Below are 26616 nucleotides of genomic sequence, written 5' to 3'. Positions count from 1 at the left end.
AAAACAACATTAAGTCAAAACAAAAATTTTCATTTTAACATTTCAAAAACAAAATGAAACAAAAAAATCTCTTTTGAAATTTCTAGTGAAACCCAAATTCTTCCTCCAAAAAATTTGGAACAAATATTATCCCATGAATTTTTGAGAGAAAAAACAATCAGTTTCCCCACCAGCCATACGGACAATATATTGCATACATAAACTATATCTATTGTGACAGGGTCGGGCCAGATGGCTACAGGAGAGCGATAGAAGGCAGATATATTAGCCCCAGGCTAAGCAGGTCCCTTTTCCCTGGGTAAGGTAACAGGGAAGGTTCCAGAACAATCAGGAACCTTCTGGAGACAATTAAGATAGACAGGCTGATTAGAACACCTGCAGCCAATCAAGAAGCTGCTAGAATCAATTAAGGCAGGCTAATCAGGGCACCTGGGTTTTAAAAAGGAGCTCACTTCAGTTTGTGGTGTGCGTGTGAGGAGCTGGGAGCAAGAGGCACTAGCAGCTGAGAGTGAGAACGCATACTGTTGGAGGATTGAGCTGTACAAGCATTATCAGACACCAAGAGGAAGGTCCTATAATGAGGATAAAGAAGGTGTTGGGAGGAGGCCATGGGGAAGTAGCCCAGGGAGTTGTAGCTGTCACACAGCTGTTCCAGGAGGCACTCTAGACAGCTGCATTCCACAGGACCCTGGGCTGGAACCCAGAGTAGAGGGCGGGCCCGGGTTCCCCCCAAATCCTCCCAACTCCTGGTCAGACACAGGAGGAGTTGACCTGGACTGTGGGTTCAGAAAAACGGCCAGGCTGAGGGCTGCCGTGAAGCTCAAAGGCGAGCAAATCCGCCAATAAGTGCAAGACCCACCAAGGTAGAGGAGGAACTTTGTCACACTACATAGATATGCAGTATGAAGAGCCCATAGTGTGAAAAAAAAAATCAGACATTAAAAGGGTGGGGGAAGAAGGAGGTGAGAAAGTTGAGAGGAAGGAAAGCGCCAATATTTTGCTTGTTCATTCAAACAGGAAAAGCAATGTACTTTCCCCACCAACAGCCATGGAAAAGGTAGCCTCCACTCCATCCCCTTGTAACTTTCCCTTAAGTTTGAGGGTAGATGTTATAGGATGAGTACCAGCACAACTTGAGAGACCTGTGAGACCAAATATGAGTTTTAAAGCAAACATTGGTCAAGTGGGTTTTTAACAAAATAATTATCCTACAAACATCGTTAAAGTCAACAATACTGACTAGAGACAATACACTAAATACAAATTTGAAATATCTAGACCAAGCCACTTGAATTATGACCAGCTAAAGAGACAGGAAAACTTCCAGAAGTAGAGCACTTCATCCTTTAAGCCCCACAATACTTTGTTATAATACCTTGTCCATGGGCGGTGGGTCGCATAGGTTGGTGGAGGCAGCTCTAGTCCTACAGTTCCGGCCCCTCAGTGCTCCGCATGACAGCTGCCTTCCCGGTACTCCGGGGCTGGGGAGGCTGGGTCCGTGTGCCACCCACCTTCCCGGTGCTCCAGGACCGGGGAGGCCAGGGCCGCCTGCCTTTCTGGCGCTCCGGGGTTGGGAAGGCTGCGGTCGCGCACCGCCCACCCTCCCGGTGCTCCTTTGGGGCTGAGGGACTAGCCGCAGGACTGGGCCAGTGGCCGCAGTGGGGGGGCATCTCTGCACTCTGGTGGGGGGAGTGGCTCTGGGTTCTGGTCGGGGCTCAGCTCCAGCGGGGGGAAGGGGTGGGGGTTGGGGACTAGGCACCCCCAGCCAGTGGTTCACGCGCCGCCCATGACCTTCTCATAATTCCTTCAAAGTATCTCTCCTAAAAATCATGCCCTGTCCAATTTCAAATGGATTGGCTTTAATTTGACAAACATAAGAAATGGAAGGAGAAAAATCAGGCTTATGACTTAAGCCTTGTTTCACAAATAGCTATGGAGAGGCTAAGCTCTTTCTGTAACATGGTTCAGTAAAGATATACTATACTGAAGAGTTCTCCTTACAGAGGATCCTAGTATCAAACAGACCTTCATTTTTACTCCAGTAATGGTCTCACTAATGCCGTATATGGAGGTAGTATCACCTCCCTATGTGATGTTCCCATTGCTTATAAACCAAGGATTGTGCTAGCCCACTTGGCCACAGCATTGCACTGGCAGATCATGTTCAACTGGTTATCCATCATGACCCCTAAGGCCTTTTAAAAATCACTGCATTCCAGGATACAGTCCCCCATCCTGTAAGTATGACCTACATTCTTTGTTCCTAGATATATGACCTTGCACTTGGCTGCATCTGAACTTGCGTTTTAATAAACCCAGTTTAACAAGTGATCCAGATTTCTCTGTATAACTGACAATGGGTTAATTACCACTCCACCAATTTTTGCGTCATCTGGAAACTTTATCAGCACTGACTTTATAGATATTGAATTGCACTGGGACAAAAACAGATCTTTGTAGAACTCCATTAGAAACACTCCATAGAATGATTATTTTCCCATTTTTGAGATCTACGTTAGCCAGTTTTTAATCTATTTAATATGTTACATCAATTTTGTGCAGTGTTAATTTTTTAATCAGAAGTTCATGCAGTGCTAAATCAAATACCTATTTTCCATAGGACCATGTTGATTGACATTAATTGTGCTGCAATCCTTTATCATCCTAGTATATCCTCCCAGTAAATATTTAATGAATGTTCAGAACCTTTGGAAGTATGCAGCTAATTAATACAGCTAGTGCATCTAATATGTTGCTAACTAATGATTGGTATGTAACTTCATCAAATCCTGCTAGGTATCACTAAAAAATCTTCAATGATAAACAAATATCTTGTATAAGTTACATGGGAGATATAATACATGCTCTAACTGAGCCTTAAGTTACAAACCTGCTTTGTGAAAATTGGTTAAAGTCATCCTGAAGTTCATATTTGTGCAGAATTTCTCCAATTAGGTAGCCAGTAGAAAATTCTTTTGGGAATGATTTTGGATCTAGGTTAAAAAACAAGAAACAGCAACAAAATACAAAGTACCATATGAATAATATTAGAGATCATTACAGAATGTGTATAATATCAGAGACAAACTTAATTTTAGTTCAACTCATTATTACTCTTATAAAATCTTTACATTGTAAGTTAACGTTAAAGTTTTGTTAATGAAACGCCTATATTAAAATAACTTTAGGATTAGAAATGGTCTTCAAGTAGCCAGTACTTACGTTGTATAACTGTACTAAAAGAAGGTTTCAGAGTGGCAGCCGTGTTAGTCTGTACCCGCATAATTGTGGCACCGTAGAGGCTAACAAATTTATTTGAGCATAAGCTTTTGTGAGCTACAGCTCACCTTATCCGATGCATGCAGTGGAAAATACAGTGGGGAGATTTATATACACACAGAACATGAAACAGTGGGTGTTACCATACACACTGTAACAAGAGTGATCAGGTAAGGTGAGCTATTACCAGCAGGAGAGCGGGTGGGGGGGGCGGAGAACGGGACCTTTTGTAGTGATAATCAAGGTGGGCCATTTCCAGCAGTTGACAAGAACATGTGAGGAACAGTGTGGGGGAGGGTGGGGAAATAAACATGAGAAATAGTTTTACTTTGTGTAATGACACATCCACTCCCGGTCTTTATTCAAGCCTAAATTAATTGTATCCAGTTTGCAAATTAATTCCAATTCAGCAGTCTCTCGTTGGAGTCTGTTTTTGAAGTTTTTTTGATGAAGAATTGCCACTTTTAGGTCTATAATCGAGTGTGCCGGGAGGTTGACCTGTTCTCCGACTGGTTTTTGAATGTTGTAATTCTTGACCTCTGATTTGTTTCCATTTATTCTTTTACGTAGAGACTGTCCAGTTTGGCCAATGTACATGGCAGAGGGCATTGCTGGCACATGATGGCATATATCACATTGGTATCAGGTGAATGAGCCTCTGATAGTGTGGCTGATGTGATTAGGCCCTATGATGGTGTCCCCTGAATAGATATGTGGACACAGTTGGCAACAGGCTTTGTTGCAAGGATAGGTTCCTGGGTTAGTGGTTTTGTTGTGTGGTGTGTGGTTGCTGGTGAGTATTTGCTTCAAGTTGGGGGGCTGTCTGTAAGCTAGGACTGGCCTGTCTCCCAAGCTGTGAGAGAGTGAGGGATCATCCTTCAGGATAGGTTGTAGATCTTTGATGATGCACTGGAGAGGTTTTATTTGGGGGCTGAAGATGACGGCTAGTGGCGTTCTGTTACTTTCTTTGTTGGGCCTGTCCTGTAATAGGTGACTTCTGGGTACTCTTCTGGCTCTGTCAATCTGTTTCTTCACTTCAGCAGGTGGGTATTGTAGTTGTAAGAATGCTTGATAGAGATCTTGTAGGTGTTTGGCTCTGTCTGAGGGGTTGGAGCAAATGCGGTTCTATCTTAGAGCTTGGCTGTAGACAATGGATCGTGCGGTGTGGTCTGGACGAAAGCTGGAGGCATGTAGGTAAGTACAGCGGTCAGTAGGTTTCCAGTATAGGGTGGTGTTTATGTGACCATCTCTTATTAGCACTGTAGTGTCCAGGAAATTGACCGCTTGTGGGGATTGGTCTAGGCTGAGGTTGATGGTGGGATGGAAATTGTTGAAATCATGGTGGAATTCCTCAAGGGCTTCTTTTCCATGGGTCCAAATGATGAAGATGTCATCAATGTAGCGCAAGTAGAGTAGGGGCATTAGGGGACGAGAGCTGAGGAAGCGTTGTTCTAAGTCAGCCATAAAAACGTTGGCATACTCTGGGGCCATGCAGGTACCCATAGCAGTGCCGCCGATTTGAAGGCATACATTGTCCCCAAATGTGTAATAGTTGTGGGTGAGGACAAAGTCACAAAGTTCAGCCACCAGGTTTGCCGTGACATTATCAGGGATACTGTTCCTGACAGCTTGTAGTCCATCTTTGTGTGGAATGTTGGTGTAGAGGGCTTCTACATCCATAGTGGCTAGGATGGTGTTTACACCACTTTCTACAAGCCATTACCTTCTGATCCCACTGAGGGTTACCAAAAGAAACTACACCATCTGCTCAAGAAACTCCCTGAAAAAGCACAAGAATAAGTCCGCACAGACACACCCCTAGAACTCCGACCGGGGGTATTCTATCTGCTACCCAAGATCCATAAACCTGGAAATCCTGTACGCCCCATCATCTCAGGCATTGGCACACTGACAGCAGGATTGTCTGGCTATGTAGACTCCCTCCTCAGGCCCTCCCAGCACTCCCAGCTATCTGAGAGACACCACTGAATTACTGAGAAAACTACAATCCATCGATGATCTTCCTGAAAACACCATCCTAGCCACTATGGATGTAGAAGCCCTCTACACCAACATTCCACACAAAGATGGACTACAAGCTGTCAGGAACAGTATCCCCGATAACATCACAGCAAACCTGGTGGCTGACCCATCACTCTCACAGATCTTGGGAGACAGGCCAGTCCTTGCTTACAGACAGCCCCGCAACCTGAAGCAAATACTCACCAGCAACCACACACCACACAGCAAAACCACTAACCCAGGAACCTATCCTTGCAACAAAGCCTGTTGCCAACTGTGTCCACATATCTATTCAGGGACACCATCATAGGGCCTAATCACATCAGCCACACTATCAGAGGCTCGTTCACCTGTACATCTACCAATGTGATATATCCCATCATGTGCCAGCAATGCCCTCTGCCATGTACATTGGCCAAACTGGACAGTCTCTACGTAAAAGAATAAATGGAAACAAATCAGACGTCAAGAATTATAACATTCAAAAACCAGTCGGAGAACACTTCAATCTCTTTGAAAAAAGAAAAGGAGTACTTGTGGCACCTTAGGGACTAAGTAACAAATTTGTTCGTCTCTAAGGTGCCACAAGTACTCCTTTTCTTTTTGCGGATACAGATTAACGTGGCTGTTACTCTGAAATCAATCTCTTTGGTCACTCAATTACAGTCCTAAAAGTGGCAATTCTTCAACAAAAAAACTTCAAAAACAGACTCCAACGAGAGACTGCTGAATTGGAATTAATTTGCAAACTGGATACAATTAATTTAGGCTTGAATAAAGACCGGTAGTGGATGTGTCATTACACAAAGTAAAACTATTTCTCATCTTTATTTCCCCACCCTCCCCCACACTGTTCCTCACATGTTCTTGTCAACTGCTGGAAATGGCCCACCTTGATTATCACTACAAAAGGTCCTGTTCTCCGCCCCCCCTTCCCCCTCCCCCCCCGCTCTCCTGCTGGTAATAGCTCACCTTACCTGATCACTCTTGTATGGTAACACCCATTGTTTCATGTTCTGTGTGTATATAAATCTCCCCACTGCATTTTCCACTTTTATGCATCGGATGAAGTGAGCTGTAGCTCACGAAAGCTTATGCTCAAATAAATTTGTTAGTCTCTAAGGTGACACAAGTACTCCTTTTCTTTCCACTGAAAGCCAAATTCCATAATCTACTCTATCATCTAAAATCTAAATTTCAATATCAAAAAGTAAATTACACTATTTTAACTGTTTACATTTGGCTCAAAATTAAAATTTTGCAAAACCAATACTTGACAGGTTACAGTTACTAACTCCTCTGATCCTAAAACACACACAGAAACAAAACCAGCCAGTAAATATGTTCTAATATGCCTGATTTTTCGTAAGGGATGTCTCTCATTATAGAATAGATGCTTCTGCCATGTACATTGGCCAAACCGGACAGTCTCTACACAAAAGAATAAATGGACACAAATCTGACATCAGGAATCATAACATTCAAAAACCAGTAGGGGAACACTTCAATCTCCCTGGTCACTCAATAATAGACCTAAAAGTGGCAAATTCTTCTACAAAAAAAACCTTCAAAAACAGACTCCAATGTGAAACTGCAGAACTGGAATTAACTTGCAAGACACCATCAGATTAAGCCTGAATAAAGAGTGGGAATGGTTGGGTTATTATAAAACCTAAATATAATGTCCCCAATACTAATTTCCCTCTACTGTTGCTCACACCTTCTTCAGAATTAGGGCAACAGTATTTTCAGTTGAACATAGTTATTACAAAAAGAAAAGGAGTACTTGTGGCACCTTAGAGACTAAGGGCTCATGCTCAAATCAATTGGTTAGTCTCTAAGGTGCCACAAGTACTCCTTTTCTTTTTGCGAATACAGACTAACACGGCTGTTACTCTGAAACCTATAGTTATTACAGAGAGTGCGCAAAGCCCACTCCAGGTATAGTGAATATAGGAATAATACTAACAGGCCAACAACCCGACTGCCGTCCCAGCAGCAGAACGCTCCCGCTACCCCCCACCTTACCCAGTCACCACATTCCCAAACTTGCCTGCAGACACCCCGACAACCTCACCCACCTCCCGGACGTCAAAGTCTCCCGAAAAGTGACTCCCACCCATGGCACATCGAAAGTCGAGCAGGGAACCCATCTCTCTATCTGTGCACTGATCCTCAGGCTGTCTCGCTGTGGCGCAGGCCGAGGGGCTAATCCCCTGGGGCACTGCCCTCTGGGACTCCCCGTCGGGCAGCAACTCGGAAGCCCTTGCAGCCGTACTAATGCCCCAACGAAGAATTGCCCGGGGGCTCCTATCCACCGGGCCCCTGCGAACAGACACCCCTGAGCGGGAGCCCCTGTAGCTGCGTAGGCACACGGTGGTCTGGGGGCACCGCCGGGCCCTGCCTCCCCAGCTGCGGCACCGTCCAGGACCCAGGCGTCGGAGCCCCTGACTCACCCACGGTCTGGGAGAGCTTCACCTCCCGGTTCAGCCACTCGCACAGAATCTCCGACATGGCGGCCGCAGGCTGCCGGGCTGCGGGCGAACCCCACTCACACGGGCCCGGCTCCGCGTCCCGTTACCATGGTGACATGCAGGCAACCATCTAACGCATGCGCTGTGGAGGGGTGGGCTCGGGAATAGATAGCGGGACCAGAGTGTGCCTTGCGAACTGCGCATGCGCAGTGGAACACCTACGCTACCGGGGGGCGGGGAGAATGTCTTCTGCTAAGCGCATGCGTCCACAGCGGGGGAGCGCGCGAACTGTTTTGTGTTGGCCGCGTTTGGCTGCTGGCGCATGCGCAGTGAAGTAAGTATCGTCCTCTGGTGGGTACTGTAATTGTGTCGCTCAGTGTTGAATGGGAGGCAGTTTGGGGCGAGGGAAGCCGTGGAAGGAGAGTTCGCACGGAGAAAGGATGGGGGCTTGGGCTTAGGCCTGGGGCGCGGTTAGGGGAGCTGGAGCCTAGGCCGACGCGACCAAGGCGCTTGTGGGGGAAGGGCTGCCCTCGGCTGTGTTGAGAGGGGAGTGGGAGGGATGCCCCAGTGCTGGTGGGTTTGGTGGGGAGACGGGTGCAAAGCCCAGATGCGGGGGGCGGGCGGGGGAGGAATAGGGGCGTTGAGGCTCTTGTGAGAGAATGCGAACAGGAGGAGGCTGAAGCTTTTGTGGGACGATAAGGGGAAAAGGCTCTGCCGGTGCCTCCCCTGTGGGGAGATGAGACGTTGGGAGTAGAGGGTGCTGCACAGGAGTGGGAACAAAGTCCTTAGGGCTGTCTGACAGCGAGAGCCATGGGCCCCGATGCTGCATCAGGCTATAGAGGTGAAGTTGTGCTTGAGGGCAGGGTCTGTATTTTATTGTGCATTGGTACAGTGCCAAGCACAGTGGGTCTGGGTCAGGACACCATTTACATTGAAATAGCTCTGAAAGGCCCCGGTCAAGTTACTGATGAAGTATAAATAACACCACTACCAGTTTGTGCCATGAGTAGTGATTCCAAAGATGGAAAACCTCTGAAAGATTGTGTCTTCATCTAAATTGTGTCAATTTTTATGGGCTATGGACCCAATTCAGAGGTGATATTTATAGAGTATAAATTCAACACTGGTGAGCAAGCACAAGTGAATATAAAATCATGTAACATTTATAGAGGTGGTGGGGAGGAGAAGGGGCACAGTGGGTTAGCACTGTAAATGGAAAAGCAGACCACAGGAGGACTAGGGAGAAAGAGTAGGACAGATCTGGCTATCTTACACATTCTTACATCTTGTTGATTAATTTTCCCAGCCTTCCATCCTCAGAAGAAGTTATGTCTGACATGTACTTGGGTTTATCTATATAGGTTGTTGGAGCAACCCTCCCAGCCTGAGTCAGCAGACTTGGGCTAGCATGGCTTGCGTTAATGCTCTAAAAATAGCTGTATAGACAGCCCTAAAAGTTGCTGCTCCTGATGGAGATTGTGTTCTGAAGCCTAGCTATCTTGGTAGCTACTTGGGCCAAAGGGGCAATGTTATCGTGATGATGGAAACTAAGAAATCATATCAGTATCCTATGGGCCTCTTGTTTGTGAGGTGGGGAAAATCAGGTATGTAAAGCCATAAAAACCCTGCATGGGTTGGCACCTAGGGCTTCTAGACCTGCAGCACAGACCCCTCAGTACTTGAGCTTAAGAAGTAACTGTTAATTGGTACCAGTGTTAAGATGGCCACTCACTCATTTTCAGAATACCAGACATTCCAGTACTTCCTGGAACGTCATGTTGTGTGTCCCCCCCGTGTGACCTCATGCACATGGTGCATGTGAGGTCACGCTGGAGGGGGTGGAGTGGAACGCTTTTAAAAACGGCATCCCCTGTCCAATACTGGACAAAACCACATTCAGTTTTGTTTCAGGATCAGACTGGGGACAAACATCTCAAAAAGAGGACATTCCAGTTTATTCCTGGATGAATGGCCTCCTTAAGCAATAGTAGTTTATCATCTATATAGACCAGTCATCAGAGGGGTGACCTAACGTGCTCTGCCAGTGAGTTACAGAACTACTTGTTAGACAGCAGTAGAATGCTGTGATTTAGGACTCCAGGGTTATTTTCCTGCCTCTGATAAGGCATTGTTTAGAGGACAATGGTTAGACCATTCTTTAGAGCAGGGGAAAACAGGACTCTTGAGTGTTGTTTTTTTGTTAATGATGCTTTGTGTTTACTTAAAGCTCGTTTGCCTGTCTCAAATTGCTGTGTGGGGGTGGGTATGCGGGATTTCCCCATTTTACTGACATCCTAGCAAGCGCATAGATTTGGAAATTCACTCAGTCACTGTGATGAGTTCCCTGAAGTCTGAGTAGTTAATCCCTCCCTGTGAGGGGGTGAAGTTGAGCCATGAGGCAAACTCCAGAACAGCACATGGCAATTTTAGAGGGCACAGCTGCAGATCCTTGTGATTGGAGGCAGAAGGATTTTGTGAGTGGTGTGTTTGGTCTGTTTATTGTTTTTTGTTGGTTCTCTGTGAGAGTTGTGTGGCTAGACTGTGGGAATTTGAACAGGCCCATTGAGACAGATCTGTTTGTGTCTCGGTGAGGCTGGCACTCTTGGATCTTTGAACAGACTCAGTGTTTGAAGTCTCCAAAAGTTAATCCCTCTGTGATAACTAGAGGTGAAGACTAGCACTGAGGCTTAGTATATGACAGTTAACAGGCAAACAGGAACAGCTGATTGCAGTTTCAGAGGGAGTTTAAAAAGGGAGCAGGTTTCCATCTGTTTTAAATATGGTTCCTCATCAAGTAGTGGATATGGATGATGAGGAAACAATTGCTTTTACGTACCTTGGAAGTGCTGTGTTTCTCCTTCTGCTGGAAGACCGAAGAGATTGCTGGTGCATTAAGTGCAAGATGGCAAACGTACTGGTCTGGAACCACAATTTTTAATACTGTGTAGTATTTGAGAAAATGAAGACTTATTGGACAGCCACATTTGGAAATCATTGCACAGACATCAAAAGGCCTTCATGGGGAACTGGAAAGAATAGAAATCAAAGAAGTGGATTCGCAATTTATGACCAGGAGGGAAAGGAGAACCAGCAGCCATTCAGCCTGGTTAGAGGTATTGACATGATTAGCGAGTCAACTACCGAAGAACCTGTCTCTAGAGGAAAGAAACAGAAACCTATGGGTGACATTTCTGATGCTTGCTGAACTGCAAGAACATGCAACTACCAAGAAAGGCTCTTCAACCATCCTGAGAAGGCTGCCAATCGTCACTGATAACTCCATATATAGAAGAACGGACAGAGAATTCTGTAAGGGATACAAGGACCATAGGAAGGTGTGCTGTTTCTGTGAAGTGAAAACATGAGATGTAATTGCATAGTTGGCTGTGATTGTGAAGTTGACTGGCAAGTGTCCACTGGTGATGGTACACATTGGAACCAATGACTTGGCATCACGTGGATCTTTACAGACTATAGAAGGCTTTAGGAACCTTGGAAGGGAGCTGAAGAAGAGGAAAGTCCTAGTAATATTCTTGGAGGTCCTTCCGGTCCCACGAGAGAGATAAAGGAGAAGACAGAAAATACTGGATGTAAACGTTTGACTGATGTAAAGCTGAAGGTTTTGGTTTTTGGGACATTGGGTCACATTCCAGTGTGGGAGGATGCTATATAAACTCACAAGTGGGGATGGGAGTTAATCTCCACCGGAAACTAGCTGGAGCAAGCAGGATGGGGTTAAACAAACAACGCAAGGGGAGGGTGCTTAGAAGCCAAATGCAGTACAAACTCAAACTCAGTGTCACAAACAAATTGATGTGATGTGACCAAGAATGTAAAGAGGAGAAATGTTTCAAATGCTTATATACCAATGCTAGGTAACAAGAAAGAGTTGGCAATTCTTATTGATCATGAGAAATTTTATAACAGGCATTACTGAAAACCTGGTGGGAATATTCACATGATTGGAATTGTAAAATTGCTAGTTATAACCTATTTAGGAAGGATATAGTAAGTAAAAGATGTATGTATGCAGTGGGGAAGGGTGTCATACTCTACATTAAATACACTATTACCTGTTATAGAGTTATTAATAACTCAGAAGCACAGAATCTTGAATGCATATGGATCAATGTGCTAACTGGGAAAGCCCAGCAATAGGTGCTGGTGGAGTTCTGTTCCAGACCATCAAATTAAACCAAAGAACAGGCTGAGTTACTCATTAAGCACTGTCTGTAATGTGTGGAAAGAAAAATTGTGGTGTTATGGGAGATTTCAGTTTGGGAGTTCTTTGCTGGAGATCTCATGCAGCCAGCAATATAACATAATTAGAGTTTCTAAAAATTACATATGATGCTTTTCTAAGACAAAGGTATTGCACCCAACACAAGGGAGCTCTATTTTGGATAAATCACCCCCCTGAGCGACATAAGTTACGCCAACATACGTGCCGGTATGAACAACGCTGTGTCTGTGGGAGAGCTTCTCCCGCCGACATAGCTTCTGCTGTTCACAGGTGCTGCAGTAGTTAAGCTGACAGGAAAGCACTCTCCCATCAACTTGGAGCAGTTACATTTCTCTCTAATGTAGCTGTGCCCTTAGAAACTAATATGAAAACATCTATTTTAACATAACTTATTTCCCTCAGACACTTTATGTAAGAAAAAGAAATCCAAGTTGCAACAGTCTTCTGTGTCACTTTTTATGCCTTTGAATGCTCTGTCCCTTTCTCCTTTTGTTTTTCATTGTCCTACCCACGCTATTCTCTCTTAGCAAATTGCCCTGTGTTTCATTTAATTTAGGCCAAAACAACAAGCTTTCCGTGGTGCAGCTGTTACATGATATCAACTAACACAGTTGTCAACAGGTTACCGGACCTCAATTTGGCAGTCTCCCTGTATGATTATATTTATGCACTGATCGTACAAGAGATTCTGTAATGTTAGTTTGTTTTACATTATATTTTATACTTCAATTAAAGCACAGATATTTGCTGCCTTTTGCTTTTATGTATGGCTCTGGGGTTTCCACAGATGCAAATATTTTGATTCCTTTACAGCTGAAATGTAGCTGTGATTTGGCAAATGAATCTGCTGAGGACATGTGCATTATAACAATTTTTATTTTCTAGACTAGAGGAAATTTGTTTAAGTACTGAGATTTTGCTGAGCTCTGTACAAGTCTTGAAATATAGATTGCCTCTGCTCCATACTAAACCAGACATATGCACAGTTGTTAGGTTCCATTTTGATTTATTAATAAAACTTCAAATAATCAGGCTCAATTGGAATTTATTAATCAAAAACGTAGTCAAGATTAATACAGCACAATACAGAATACAGAAAGACTATCAATACCAAACCAGTCTGAAGACTGGAGAAGTGACTTTGCAGCTTGATTCAGTCCTAACTCACTCCCAGAAACTACCCTCTGTACATGTTGTACTTGGGACAAAGAAGAATCGTTTTCCATAACTGATCTACATATGGAATTCCCCTTATGGTATCTCATCTTACCTAATCAATAAGCTAAAAGTATCTATGACTAAGTCCTTATTGTAGAAAATGCCTGTGGCATAGGTAACGAGCTAAAAATATTTCTCAGTGGGTGATCATCTCATTGATCACTGAAGACATTTGCAATAATAAATATCCCTCCTCAATCATTAGTGGTCCCTTCCTGGACACATTCTCCATGAGTCAGTAGGGTCAGGGTAAAAATATTATACACATTCCATCATTTGGTCACACACTAAAATTCAACCTAAGTACAGAGTCCCTTGAATCATAGATACAAAGCACTAGAATTATAGTTACAAAACACTTTGTGCATGATCCAAAGGATCATGGGGGTTTTATATACAAAGAGTTATGGGAACACAAAGAATCATAGGGAGTCTAGTCCATTTGTTAATACAGTAGAGGCACAGGGAAGCCCAGAATTGGGAAGGGTAAGGCTGTTTCTCTCACAGTTTGTTTGGGTATGGCTACACTTAAAACACTACACAGGCATAGTTGCACCACTGTAGCTCTTCTGATGGGAGGGGTTCTCATCAGTGGAGGTAATCCACCTTCCGAAGAGGCAGTAGCTAGCTTGATGGAAGAATTCTTCCAACCTAGCGCTGTCTACACCAGGGGGGTAGGTTGACTTAATTATGCCACTCGGTGTGGATTTTTCACACCCCTGAGCAACATTGGTAAACTTTCATTTTCTAGTGTAGACCAGTCCACAGTAACTGAAGCTGTATTTTTCTCCCACTCTTCATGGTCCATTCCAGGAGTGCCCAATCAGGTCTCTGATCTCCTAATCTCCTGTCTCTGGGGATGGATCTTACCAGGGGTTTTTGAGACTGCAGAGCTCCCTGCCTTATATGCCGATCCCCAGCAAGCCAGTCTCCCTAACGGACAGCTCCTGTGCATTCCTCTCCCTCTCTCTCTCTCCCCCTGAGGCCTATGAACAGTGTATGAACAGATGAAGTTACTACACCTTTATTTTTCTAAGCAAGTATATTTATTCTTAAGGTAAAAGTATTACAAAGAAAACATCATAAAAATAATCAACAGATTTAAACTCACATTAAACATACTAAGAGTCACCCATCAGTCTTATGAGGCCCTTGTAGACTAAAATCATTCCAACCATTCCACAAGCGGGGAAGCCTTCCTTGGGATGGAAGGTTCCGTCTGTTCACTGGATCAAATAGAAGACCCTGAGTCAGTTTAAACCCAGTTTTTTAATATCAAAAGCCCTTTCTTTGTTAGTCTCTGGAAAACCCAGTTTGAACCAGGATATGTAAGCCTCCCCAGAAGGTGATACCTTAATCACCCCCACCTTATTTTTGGTTTCATAGATACTAAGGTCAGAAGGGACCATTATGATCATCTAGTCCGACCTCCTGCACAACGCAGGCCACAGAATCTCACCCACCCACTCCTGCAAAAAACCTCTCACCTATGTCTGACCTACTGAAGTCCTCAAATCGTGGTTTAAAGACTTCAAGGAGCAGAGAATCCTCCAGCAAGTGACCCATGCCCCATGCTACAGAGGAAGGCAAAAAACCTCCAGGGCCTCTTCCAATCTGCCCTGGAGGAAAATTCCTTCCCGACCCCAAATATGGCGATCAGCTAAACCCTGAGCATATGGGCAAGATTCACCAGCCAGATACCCAGGAAAGAATTTTCTATAGTAACTCAGATCCCACCCCATCTAACATCCCATCACAGGCCATTGGGCCTATTTACCATGAATATTTAAAGATCAAATTACCAAAAACATGTTATCCCATCATATCATCTCCTCCATAAACTTATCGAGTTTAATCTTAAAGCCAGATAGGTCTTTTGCCCCCACTGCTTCCCTTGGAAGGTTATTCCAAAACTTCACTCCTCTGGTGGTTAGAAACCTTCGTCTAATTTCAAGTCTAAACTTCCCAATGACCAATTTATATCCATTTGTTCTTGTGTCCACATTGGTACTGAGCTTAAATAATTCCTCTCCCTCTCTGGTATTTATCCCTCTGATATATTTATAGAGAGTAATCATATCTCCCTTCAACCTTCTTTTAGTTAGGCTAAACAAGCCAAGCTCCTTGAGTCTCCTGAAGGAGAAGCTATGATAACCCTCCCTTCTTGAAGTTGGTTACAGTCCTTGGCCCACGGTGATACATAAACTTAATACATTATGGTCCCCAAAGATATTGCATGGGGTTGCAATGTCTGTCTAAAAATTTATCCTTTTTTAATATAATCGATTGGTTTCTTTGGGTTTATAAAGCAGAGGTAAATTATATATGTAAAGTGTTCTGTAAAATCAACAATATAAACAGTTAAATTGAGCCTGTGCTATCTATAAATTAATTGGTTCTTTAAGCTTGGCGAACAGTGATATTCAAGTCCACTTAGATGGCCCCTTTCACATGTGGGTATAGGTGTACATAGAGATGGCTTCAAAGCAGGCCAGCCCATTCAGCTGAAAGATGTTTGTGCTAGATGGTTGAAGACTGTTTTATTGCTGCCAGCATGCACCTCTCCCTTCTAGTAATTTTGTCTTTGCTGCTCTGGGTATGCTGAGCACTAGAAGCAACAGGGTGTGGTTGAGTTTAAAAGATAAGCATGGGTGGTTTGGAGATCTGGAGTTTGCTCACTTTTACTCTTGTTATTCATGGAAAAAAGTTGAAACATAAGATAGGAGAGAGAATACTTATTTTTATGTAGCACCTATTGCTATGGCATCTTTGATAAATTAAAATGATGAAATTTAATGAAGTATAGAGCCTGTCTTGATATTTAATGGAAAGCCTGACCACAATAGGGATTGCCTTCTAACTTATTCTAAAGATTGTTGCAGTTTCCAGGTTTTTATGAATGGCTCCAGCAACCTTCCGTCCCAGTCAATGATCCAGAATATGTGCATAAACATGCACTAGAGAGAGATAAATGCACACACATTGAGGGATGGGTAGGTATATTTTGTTTTTAAAGTTTTGTGCCTACTGAAGCTGGATGGCATTATTGTGCAGGCAATGGCAGGGTCTGGAGAGACCAGAGGGGATTTAGTTGCAGGGCACAGCCCTAATTGATATGAGAGGCCAGTTACTATACCTAATAAGTAACTGAGTTTGGAAAGGGGAGAGAGAACTTGATTTAGGGGATGGGTGAGTGATTTGTGGGAGACTGGGAACTTTGTTAAGCAACATAGGAGTTGATCGGGAAGCATACAAGAGGTAGTCTAATGGTTAGGTGAAATTCCAAAGCCCCCCACTTCCCTGGGCAGTGCCGCTGCCCTAATGTCTTCTCAGAATTGTTTCAGGAATATTTTTTTTGAAATGTTGGTGTGCATGCACTGCAGTTTGGACTTTGTAACTTCCCTGAGCCTGTAAAGAGCATGGGAGTGCTACTTTTGTTTTTCCCATGCTGTCAGACCCATTCCTTTCTTTTTGATCAGCCTCATTGTTATAAGCACAAGGGCAGAGAAGGGAGTACAGAACCAAAGAGAAGAGCACCTATTCCACTAACTTTACAGAGACACTCCCCAGTTGTATGGCAGAGTTGATGTTTCAGGGCAGAAAGAAAAGTGTGTGAGAATGTGGCTCTCTGGCAAGATGTCCAGAATTCTCAGGTTTCATTGGGTTTGACAGCAGCACCATGACAATATTACCGTAGTTCCTGGGAGCCTGCGTCAGGGACCAGGACCACATTGTGTTAGCTGCTGTACAAATACAAAACAAAAGTCAGTCCAATAATCTCTCATTTCTGTTTCTGGCCTAGCTGGATTACTGTAGGTGCAGAGACATAATGTGTAAAAGACAAAAAAATGTCAATCAAACCATTTTGAAATGTCAGTGTTCAGTTTCCTGCATGGGTGAAGTTTTGTGCTGACTCTTAATTATTTGAACTAGCTTATCCATCCCTATTAATTAAGTGTCCTTAGGTTTGTCTTCAACACAATGAAATAAATAATAGATAAATGAAAATGCCGCAGAACCATTTTCATCTGACTGGAATAGGCAGCCTGGAATTTATTTGGATAAATGGGAGTTTCAATAAGAGATTTTTCACAGTGTGTTTACACTGTTTCCCACAATATGCATTCAGCCTGTTGAATTCACTGCCTCAAGCAGAGATTTAAATAATTTATTTGGATTTTAAATGAATGGCTAATTTTATGTCCAGAACTGACATTGGTAGTTGTACATACTAAGATAGATTTTATTACCTCTCATGCTTCAGGACGAAAGCTGGTCAGCAACAGGGAACGGGTTGCTATTTTTTTCTCTTCTATTAATTCTGCCATCCTTACCTCGAGTAGCACTTTACAAAATGAGGGTAGCAGAATTGGGCCCTCTTTTAGTCACTTCTTTGGCTTCTTTCATCCGGGGATCTGCTTGTTCTTTGCAAACAAATTAATGAAGCCTCATTACACCCCTGTAAATTAGAAAAGGATTATATAGTGATCTAAGGTTTTGTTGTGAATTTTAGCGCTCAGGAACTGTGCTGGATTTTTGAGCCCTGGAGAATGAAATCCACGGAACATTTACAGCATAGGTAACAACCCAAAGTAACTGTTTCCCCACTCTGCCTTTGCAATGAACCTCAACCCTTTTGTATAAGAAGTTTGTTTGTTCTCTATCCTATTCAATTCTGTGTGTCTTTGCAGAGTCTAACAGGCAATGCCAGTGTGGTAGTGGCTTCTGTGATATGGACACTGTTCCAATAGGGCTTAGACCACGTGTTGGCAACCTATGGCATGCGTGCCAAAGACGGCACGCGAGCCGATTTTTAGTGGCACGCTGCTGCCTGCCAGGTCCCAGCCGCTGGCCCCGCTCAGCCGGCTGCCGAACCCAGGCCTGCAGCGGGCTGAGTGGGGCCCGTGGCGGGGACCCTGGCAGGCAGCAGCATGCCATTAAAAATCCTGCCCGCCCCGGCCTGCTCTTCTCCGTCCCCCCTGTGGGGGCAGGGTGAAGAAGCTTGGTCCTGCCGGCTGCTGCTGCAGGGCAGGCAAGCTCCCCCCTCCCCTGCCTCTTCCCCCAGCGTGCTGGGTTCCTGCTCCTCCCCCTCTCCCTCCTTGCCGCCCATCAGCTGATGGCCCTTGCGCGGGAGGGGGAGAAGCGGAGCCGCAGTGCACTCGCTGCTCTGGGGAGGAGGTGGAGAAGAGGTGGGGACGGGGCCTTGGGGAACGGGGGTGGAATCAGGGCATATTCCCTCCAGCCCCCTGCCGTGAGCCACTAAAGGCAGGGGGCTGGGAGCATCCCCACGACCCTAGTCCACACCCCTAGCCCTCTGCCCTGACCCCTACACTCCCCCATACACACCCCCAGGCCTCTGCCCTGATTCTTGCACCCCCTCACATACACCCAGCCCCCTGCCCAGATCCCTTCACCCCCCACACACCCCAGCCTCCTTCCCTGACCCCTGCACCCCCCACGACCCCAGCCCTGACTCCAGTACCCCCCACACATACCCAGCACCCCCACCCCATGCCCTGACCCCTTCACCCCCCTCACATGCCCTCTGCCCTGACCCCTGCACCCCCTCACACACACCCCCAGCACACTGCCCTGACTCCTCCACCCCCCAGGCCTCTGCCCTGATTCCTGCACCCCCTCACACACCCCCATTACCCTAACCCTGACCCCTAAACACCCCTCACACACTCCCAGCCCCCTGCCCTGACTCCTACACCCCCCCACACACCCTGCCCTGACCCCTGCACCCCCCCATGACCCCAGCCCTGACTCCTGTACCCCCCCCTCACATACCCAGCCCCCCCCACCCCGTGCCCTGACTCTTGCACCCCCCACATTCCCACCCCCACCCTGAGCACCAAATGGGAGCTCCTGCATCCTCCCCTCCCCCACATTCCCACCTGCACACCTCGCACCAAATGGGAGCTGCCCAGGTAAGCACTCCACACCCAAACCTCCTCCCCAACCCTGAGCCCCGTCCCTCATTCTAGCTCCTGGCCAGAACCTGCACCCCAACCCCCAGCCTGCTCCTTCACCCCCAGCCCTCTGCTCAGTGCACTCCCACCCTCAGCTCAGTGCAGAGAGAGAGAGGAAGAGAATGGGCTAGAACCAGGGAGAAGGTAGGTACTCACTCTATGTGGGCAGGGCCGGGGTCCCAGACCGGCAGTGGGCTGAGCGGGGCCAGCAGCCGGGACCCTGGCTGGCAGGAGCCGGCAGACGGAACCCCAGACCGGCAGCGGGCTGAGCCGCTCAGCCCACTGCTGATCTGGGTCCTGGCCGCCAGCCCCGCTCAGCCCGCTGCTGGTCTGGGGTTCTGGCTGCCGGCCCCTTGCCAGCCGGGGTCCCGGCCGCAGGCCCCGCTCAGCCTGCTGCCGTCCTAGGTGAACAGAACCCCAGGCTGGCAGCGGGCTGAGCGGGCCGGCGGCATAAGATCAGCATTTTAATTTAATTTTAAATGAAGCTTCTTAAACATTTTGAAAACCTTGTTTACTTTACATACAACAATAGTTTAGTTATATAATATATAGACTTATAGAGAGAGACCTAAAAAACGTTAAAATGGCACGCAAAACCTTAAATTAAAGTGAATGAATGAGGACTCGGCACACCACTTCTGAAAGGTTGCCGACCCCTGGCCTAGACTGTGAATTCCAGATTGATTTCACATAGGTCACAGAACAACCAGCAGATGGTGTAGTAACTTACAGACACCATGAATGCACTGTAGGCTGGATTTGAACTTTTGACCTAAAAGGCTCCATATCTCATTACCAGCCTCTCACATCCTCTTGTAAAGAGAAGAACGCTAATGTTTTGTAAGATGGATTTAAAAGGACTGTAGGAAGAGAGAGTCATATAGAGATCAAACGCTAAGCTGTTGAATAGTCAGAAATTCAGATTCTATGGATTCTGTTACTTTTGTTGTTTTAACCCCCTAAAATAAATTAGATTTAGAGCATTTTCCATTCAGATTAGTGCAGTAGTTCTCAAACTTTTTGTATTGGTGACCCTTTTCAGATCAAATCTCTGAGTGCAACTCCCCTTATAAATTAAAAACACATTTTTTTATATTTAACACTACTTAAATGCTAAATTTATAACCCTATTGTTTAAAATGAATTTACCTTTTCTCGCCACTTTCAAATTAAGACTAAAATATATTTTTTAATTATTGTTGTAAGCATAAAAGTGATTTTTTTTTACACAGTTACTGTTTAATATTGGGGGCATGGGCACAAACACACTTGCCAGCCTTACTTCTGCTCTGCTGCTGGTAGCAGTGCTGCCTTCAGAGCTGGGTGGCTGGGGCACTAGCAAGTCTGTTGTGAAAAGTGATGTTTGTTTATTTGTTAATATCATTTTTCACAGCCTCCCAGATTCATGGAGCTCAATCTATTTGACTAACAAAGGGAAGGTTAAGGGGTGACTCTAAGTACCTACATGGAGAACAAATGGTCTCTTTAATCTAGCAGACAAATGGATAACAGGTGAAAGGCTGGAAGTTGAAGGAATTATTTTGCAGAAATTATATGCAAGGACATCTATGTGCAGGCCTGGCACGGTGGCCAAAAAGAATCCAATCTTGTCCTCATGAAGTGCATGCACACCAAGAGTGAAATCCACATGGGCAACGCTTCTCGAAGAACCACAGTTACTGTAAGGTAAGTGTCACGGAGTCACCAGGCGATGCTCTGGAACTGCTCCATACGAAGCCAGTCAGGACTCTGGGGAAGCCTCCTCTCCCCAGGGCAAGAAGCTTACACAACTTCGACCTTCCTGGGACTGACCTTGGAGCATTCAGCATCCCTGTCCACACCGTGCACTTCCCACAGCAAGTCCGCACAGGCGGGGCTCCCGGGGAAGCCAGTGGGTCCTGCATCCCAATTCTGCAGTCAGATGTGACTCTCAGCCAGCCAGTAAAACAGAAGGTTTATTAGACGACAGGAACACAGTCCAGACAGAGTTTGTAGGTACAAACAGGACCCCTCAGTCAGGTCCCTCTGGGGGGCAGGGAGCTTAGACCCCAGCCTTGGGGCTCCCTCCACTTCCCCAGACCGCTCCAAACTGAAACCCCCTCCAGCCGTCTCACCCAGCCTCCCCCGGCTCCTCCTCCAGCCTTTGTCCAGTTTCCCAAGCAAAGGTGTCACCTGGCCCTAACCCCCCTCCTGGCTCAGGTTACAGGCTCAGGTATCATCCCTCAAGTGCAGTCACCCCCTGCTATCCCATCCCCAATGCAGACAGTCCCAGTAAATCTCCCCTGCGACATCCCCAGGTCAATCCTCCCCACTCCCTGCTCCGTCACAGTAAGTAACATTCTTTCTGTGGAAATTGGAAGGATGTTTGGTGAAAAATGGGCCTAGCAAATGACACTGGTAAGCCACCAAATGCTTTGTCAATAATCAATTGGTGTATTACAGCATTTCATCTATTACCAGAAAAAAATTTCCAGTGTCTACTTTGTATTTTTTATCTCTATTCTGAATTAAGCAAAAATCACTCCACCCTGATATCAAAGCTATGGACCTTGAGCATGGTCAGTAAGAATTTAGGATTTCTTAATTTAAAAAAAATAAGTGTCCTGGCAAAGAACCAAGTATATGTGGGAGTGGCTTGGCAGAATCACAGCTGTGAAGTAAAGGACCACAGTGAGCATGTACAATATTGGCGACTACTGAGCATATGCAGTAAGGTGTGACAGAGAAGTCAGTCAGTTATGCAGTTAGCTGGTCAGAACCTACTCATACTGGTAACAACACGTTTTAAAGGTCAGAGCTGTCAATAGAATTCTGAGGTAATGGTCAAGATTGAGCATCTGCAAGTGAGGTAACTGTTGCTAAGATTAGGAAGGATATAAAGAAAGAGCTACAATGTAGCATAAAAGGCCAGCTTCAGTTTCTGAGTCCAGAGGCTGCATTGGAGAAGGAGAGAGCCGTTCAGGAAGAGCAGGGAAGCCAGCAAGAGAAGCCACAGAAAAACTGCTGCACAGAGAGAACAGAAAGCTGGAGCGGGGCAGAGCTGACTGACCAGGAGCTGAACAGCAGCAGCAGTGATTTGATTTTTAAAAGGAAGCAGCAACGGATTTATAGAATAAGCTTAATATTCTTTTAATTATATTTTAGTATAAGGGTAGGATAGTATATAGAGTTAGTATGTGTATGCTTGAAGCATGGTGTGTGTTTTTTAATTGCATTTTATTTATGTAAAACTTAAAGTATAATTTAAGATCTGCTGTCAGCAATTTGTTGCAAACTGGCCACTTGCAACAAATTGCTTCACTTAGTATCATTTGAACTATATACTATTGTAGTTTGAATGCTCTTTAACTTGCAATAAGGGATTGGTGTCTCAGGGATTTTGTCCTTTATTTAGGATTCTTAGATTATACTGTAGTAGGGATTATTAGAAACTTAATTAAAAAGATACTTTGTTTTGGAAAGAATATTGACTGTGTCAACTACTTTATTGGAAGGTTATATCCGTGTCCTTTGGTGTTTTCCTTAGCAACCCTGGGAACTTTTACCTCAGAAAGGAGATATTAGGGGGGCAATAAGCAGGTTATTATAGCAGCATCCTAAAATTCATTTTTCAGGGTAGCATGTTGTGACATCCTGGCACCCCCATATTCACTACTGTCATATAAGTATGATATGTTTTGTACAAAGTATGCCTTGTGAGGTATCATTCTAAAAGTCTTGATCTGTTAGACATTAATATCTCATTTAGCTTGTATGTGCTATTATTGTATGTGAACTTATGAAGTTTGGCTAAGTATGTGCTACTGAAACATGTTGTGAGATTGAGAACATCCACAAGCAGCCTTTCAGGTACAACAATAAAAAGGCCAAACAATGTTGATGGAAATACACACAAGCACAAGGATTACCCCGGGAACTGTGTACGATAGAAACCTCTCAGAGATAGCACTACATAATGGGAACTGTTTGACCCAGATCACAGCAAAAGAGCTTTCCAGCAAGTTAGAAGAAGATATAAAAGGGGGAAGTGACATCATTACTGGACCTCTCTCTACAGCACGAAACCTGAAAGTACCAGAGGAAAAAAGACTGAACTGGCAGGGAAGTGCTGGTCCCAGGCAGGATAGAAGGAAGCCTGCCTGTGTATACAAAAGCTAACCTGCTTGTAATATCTAACTGGCTGAAACACTGCTTGATTCAAATCCTAACTAGTATATTAGGCTTATATTGCAGTTTTGTTTTATTTCTTATGGTAATCTACTTTGATCTGTTTGCTATCACTTAAAATCTATCTTTCTGTAGTTAATAAACCTACTTTATGTTTTCTCTTAACCAGTGTGGTTTTGAGTGAAGTGTTTGGAGAAAAATTTCAGCTCAGTTTACAAGGGCTTGTGTATCATCCTCTTCACATCAAGGGAGGGGTGGCTGGGTAATAAATTCATACTGGTCAAGTTTTGACCAGGGCAGAACAGTACAGCTCCAATTTCCTAAGATGGGGGGCTGAGAGTATTTTGGATGGAGCCTTTCTATTGTTGCTTCATGCAGTGACTGGTGGAGCATTCATGAACACAGCTGGGTGTGGCCCCTACCTGTGGATGTTGGTATGAGCGGAAGCTTGGAGGGCTTTTAGCTTCTCACACTGACGTTGTGACAGGGATCCCAGATTGGTAAAACAAAGGGCTCAGCTGTACCCCAGTTTCAGGGGGCACTCTGGAGCGGACGTATCACACACATCCACTCCAAACAAAAGGTGTAAGGACAACTACATTTTCATCTACAAAGCTCATTAAAACATTAATTGGCTAACAGCCTCCTCACAACATCCACGTGAGGTGGTGAGATGCAGATGCCCATTGGTTCCAAAGGGTACACTAAAAGAAAAGGAGTACTTGTGGCACCTTAGAGACTAACAAATTTATTTGAGCATAAGCTTTTGTGAGCTACAGCTCACTTCATCAGATGCATTCCTTTGAAGTTGATAGATTTCCACTCCATACGGCTAAATTCAGTGCCTTGCATAATGACAGGTTTCAGAGTAGCAGCCGTGTTAGTCTGTATCCACAAAAAAGAAATGGAGTACTTGTGGCACCTTAGAGACTAACAAATTTATTTGAGCATAAGCTTTCGTGAGCTACAGCGTAGCTGCATAAGCTTTCGTGTAGCTCACAAAAGCTTATGCTCAAATAAATTTGTTAGTCTCTAAGGTGCCACAAGTACTCCTTTTCTTTTTGCGGATACAGATTAACACGGCTGCTACTCTGAAAAGGGTACACTGCTCTTTACAAGCAACTCCTGCCTCAGACATGATAAACTCACTACACCTAATACACTACTTTCATTTTATTTATCAATGAAGAATAGTATGGGCGCTTTCTATTGAAAGCTTATAACTTATCTATACTCATTATTGTGAGATGTGTGTGTTGATAATATTTAAGGAATAATGTAACTATGTTGAAAACTATGCCTTAAAGTCTTAGAGTAAAAGTTAGGCACCAGGAATTCATACATCTAGGTCAGGGGTTATCACCCTTTTTCTTTCTCCCCCTCCCCCCACCCCAACATGCTATAAAAACTCCATGGCCCAGTCGGGGAAGGGGACTTGGGGCTCTAGCCACTGGGTGGGTTGAGGGGGCCCTCGGGCATAGGCATAGTTAGAAATCTATTTTCAGGGAGCAGGGCCCAGCGGGGCTTCGACGACCTCCACACAGTAGGGATTGGGGAGGGATCACCACCTCCACTCCCTGATTCACCTCAGGCCACCCAGACCACCCAGCCTGTTTGGGTTGAGGAACTGCCTGGAATTCTTTGCCAGAGGATGTTGTGAAGGCCAAGGCTATAACAGGGTTCAAAAAAGAACTAGATAAATTCATGGAGGATAGGTCCACGAATGGCTACTATCCAGGATGGGCAGGGGTGGTGTCCCTAGCCTCTGTTTGTCAGTAGCTGGGAATGGGTGACAGAGGATGGATCACCTGATGATTACCTTTCTGTTCATTCCGTGTGGGGCACCTGGCATTGGCCACTGTCGGAAGACAGGATAGTGGGCTAGATGGACCTTTGATCTGACCCAGTATGGCTGTTCTTCGGGGGGGTGCAACCAAAAATTATAACTCAAAGTGGGGACTCAGCTCAAAAAGTTTGACAACGGCTCAGGGTGCAGGCAGGCGGTAGCTAGGGGCTGTGTGCAGGCACGGGGGTAGCTCAGGGTGTAAGGAGAGGGTAGCTAGGGGCTGTGCGCAGGCAGGAGGGTAGCTCAGGGTGCATGGAGATGGTAGGTAGGGGATATGTGCAGGCAGGGGAGTAGCTCAGGGTGCAGGGAGAGGGGTAGCTGGGGCTGTGTGTGGTCAGGGGGTAGCTCAGAATGCAGCGAGAGAGTTAGCTAGAGGCTGTGTTCCACCCGGGGCACTGCTCCCCAAGGGCTCTGCCAGCCCCAGAGCTGGGTCCCCCTGCCCAGGCAGCTCTTACTGGCTGTGCAAGCAGTCAAAGGTGGCTAGGAGCTAAGGAGCAGCTGCAGCCCCAGGTACCAGCAGAAGCAGGACGCAGGAGAGCGCCATGGCTGCCCGCTCCATGGCACCAACCAGAGCAGCAATTGCCCTGCACTGCCCAGCTCCAGCTTCCGGCCTCCGACCTGATCAAGGGGCAGGGCCTCGGAGAGGCTGGGGGAGAGAAGGACGGCGGGGAGGAGGCGGGGTGGACCTGACCCCTGTTCCACTCTGGGTAAGGCACTGCAGTTTGGGGGGGCAACACTCCCTGTGACCCTACAACTCCACCTAAGGGCTCAGGGCTTCTGCCCTGCAGGGAGCATCAGGGTACCAGGGCTCCAGGATTCAGCCCCACAGCTCCCAGCTTCAGACCTGCTGGGGCATCGAGGCTCAGGGCTTTAGCCCTGTGGGGGGCTCCAGGCTTCAGCCTTGGGGTCCCGCACATCCCTTAAATGGCTTGTGATCCCCACAGGGGACCAAGGACCCCCCATTGAGAACTACTGAGCTAGGTGATGCCCACTCAATCAGGAGGGAGTTCTCACTCCTCCCTGATCAGCCAGTGATGTAATGGAAGGTTCAATGGTCACCCTTGCCCCATCCCAGAACAGTCCCTAGAAAACCATCAAAGACAACTGCAAAGAATCATAACCACTTGGAGGTAAAAAGGAACATTATAACAGACAGGGGATCGCACTGTCTGAATAAAAACAAAAGACTGACTGAGTATATCACAGGGGGAGAAAGACATTCTGCTTCCATTCATGGAAGAGGCATCTTATTGAGAGGGGGTGTTTCATGAAAGAGCGGATCCTGGTTCATGTGAAATCGGATGGGTCTGCAACAGACTGAACTTTGTGGGGGTGGGGGGAGAAATCTACTTTATTAGGTAGGAAAGGAAACTATTAATAAAGATAAGGTCT

The 26616-nt window shown here is 45.6% G+C and overlaps 1 protein-coding gene and 1 long non-coding RNA gene across 3 annotated transcripts in view; one reads left to right on the top strand and one right to left on the bottom strand.

Annotated features, from left to right (window-relative positions):
* LOC102932072 (sperm flagellar protein 2) overlaps nt 1–7991 on the bottom strand; it is a 39422-nt gene extending 31431 nt beyond the window's left edge. The window contains exons 1-2 of one of the 2 annotated variants that reach the window (XM_027826503.3): nt 7758–7991; nt 2891–2993 (exon numbers count right to left, since the gene is read on the bottom strand). In XM_027826503.3, coding sequence (XP_027682304.2) covers nt 2891–2993; nt 7758–7815 — 161 coding nt within the window. In that variant the 5' untranslated portion in view covers nt 7816–7991. The remainder of the gene's footprint in view (nt 1–2890; nt 2994–7757) is intronic. The other variant, XM_027826502.3, reaches the window with a different exon arrangement.
* The window catches only part of LOC114020435, a 73887-nt gene continuing 55255 nt past the window's right edge, over nt 7985–26616 (top strand). Inside the window, exon 1 of the long non-coding RNA XR_005225916.2 lies at nt 7985–8109. This is a non-coding gene — a long non-coding RNA (uncharacterized LOC114020435). The remainder of the gene's footprint in view (nt 8110–26616) is intronic.

Source organism: Chelonia mydas, chromosome 5, assembly GCF_015237465.2.
Source record: "Chelonia mydas isolate rCheMyd1 chromosome 5, rCheMyd1.pri.v2, whole genome shotgun sequence".
NCBI lineage: Eukaryota > Metazoa > Chordata > Testudines > Cheloniidae > Chelonia > Chelonia mydas.
The sequence above is the reverse complement of the archived record's forward strand: the minus strand, read 5'-3'. Positions and strand labels throughout refer to the sequence as shown.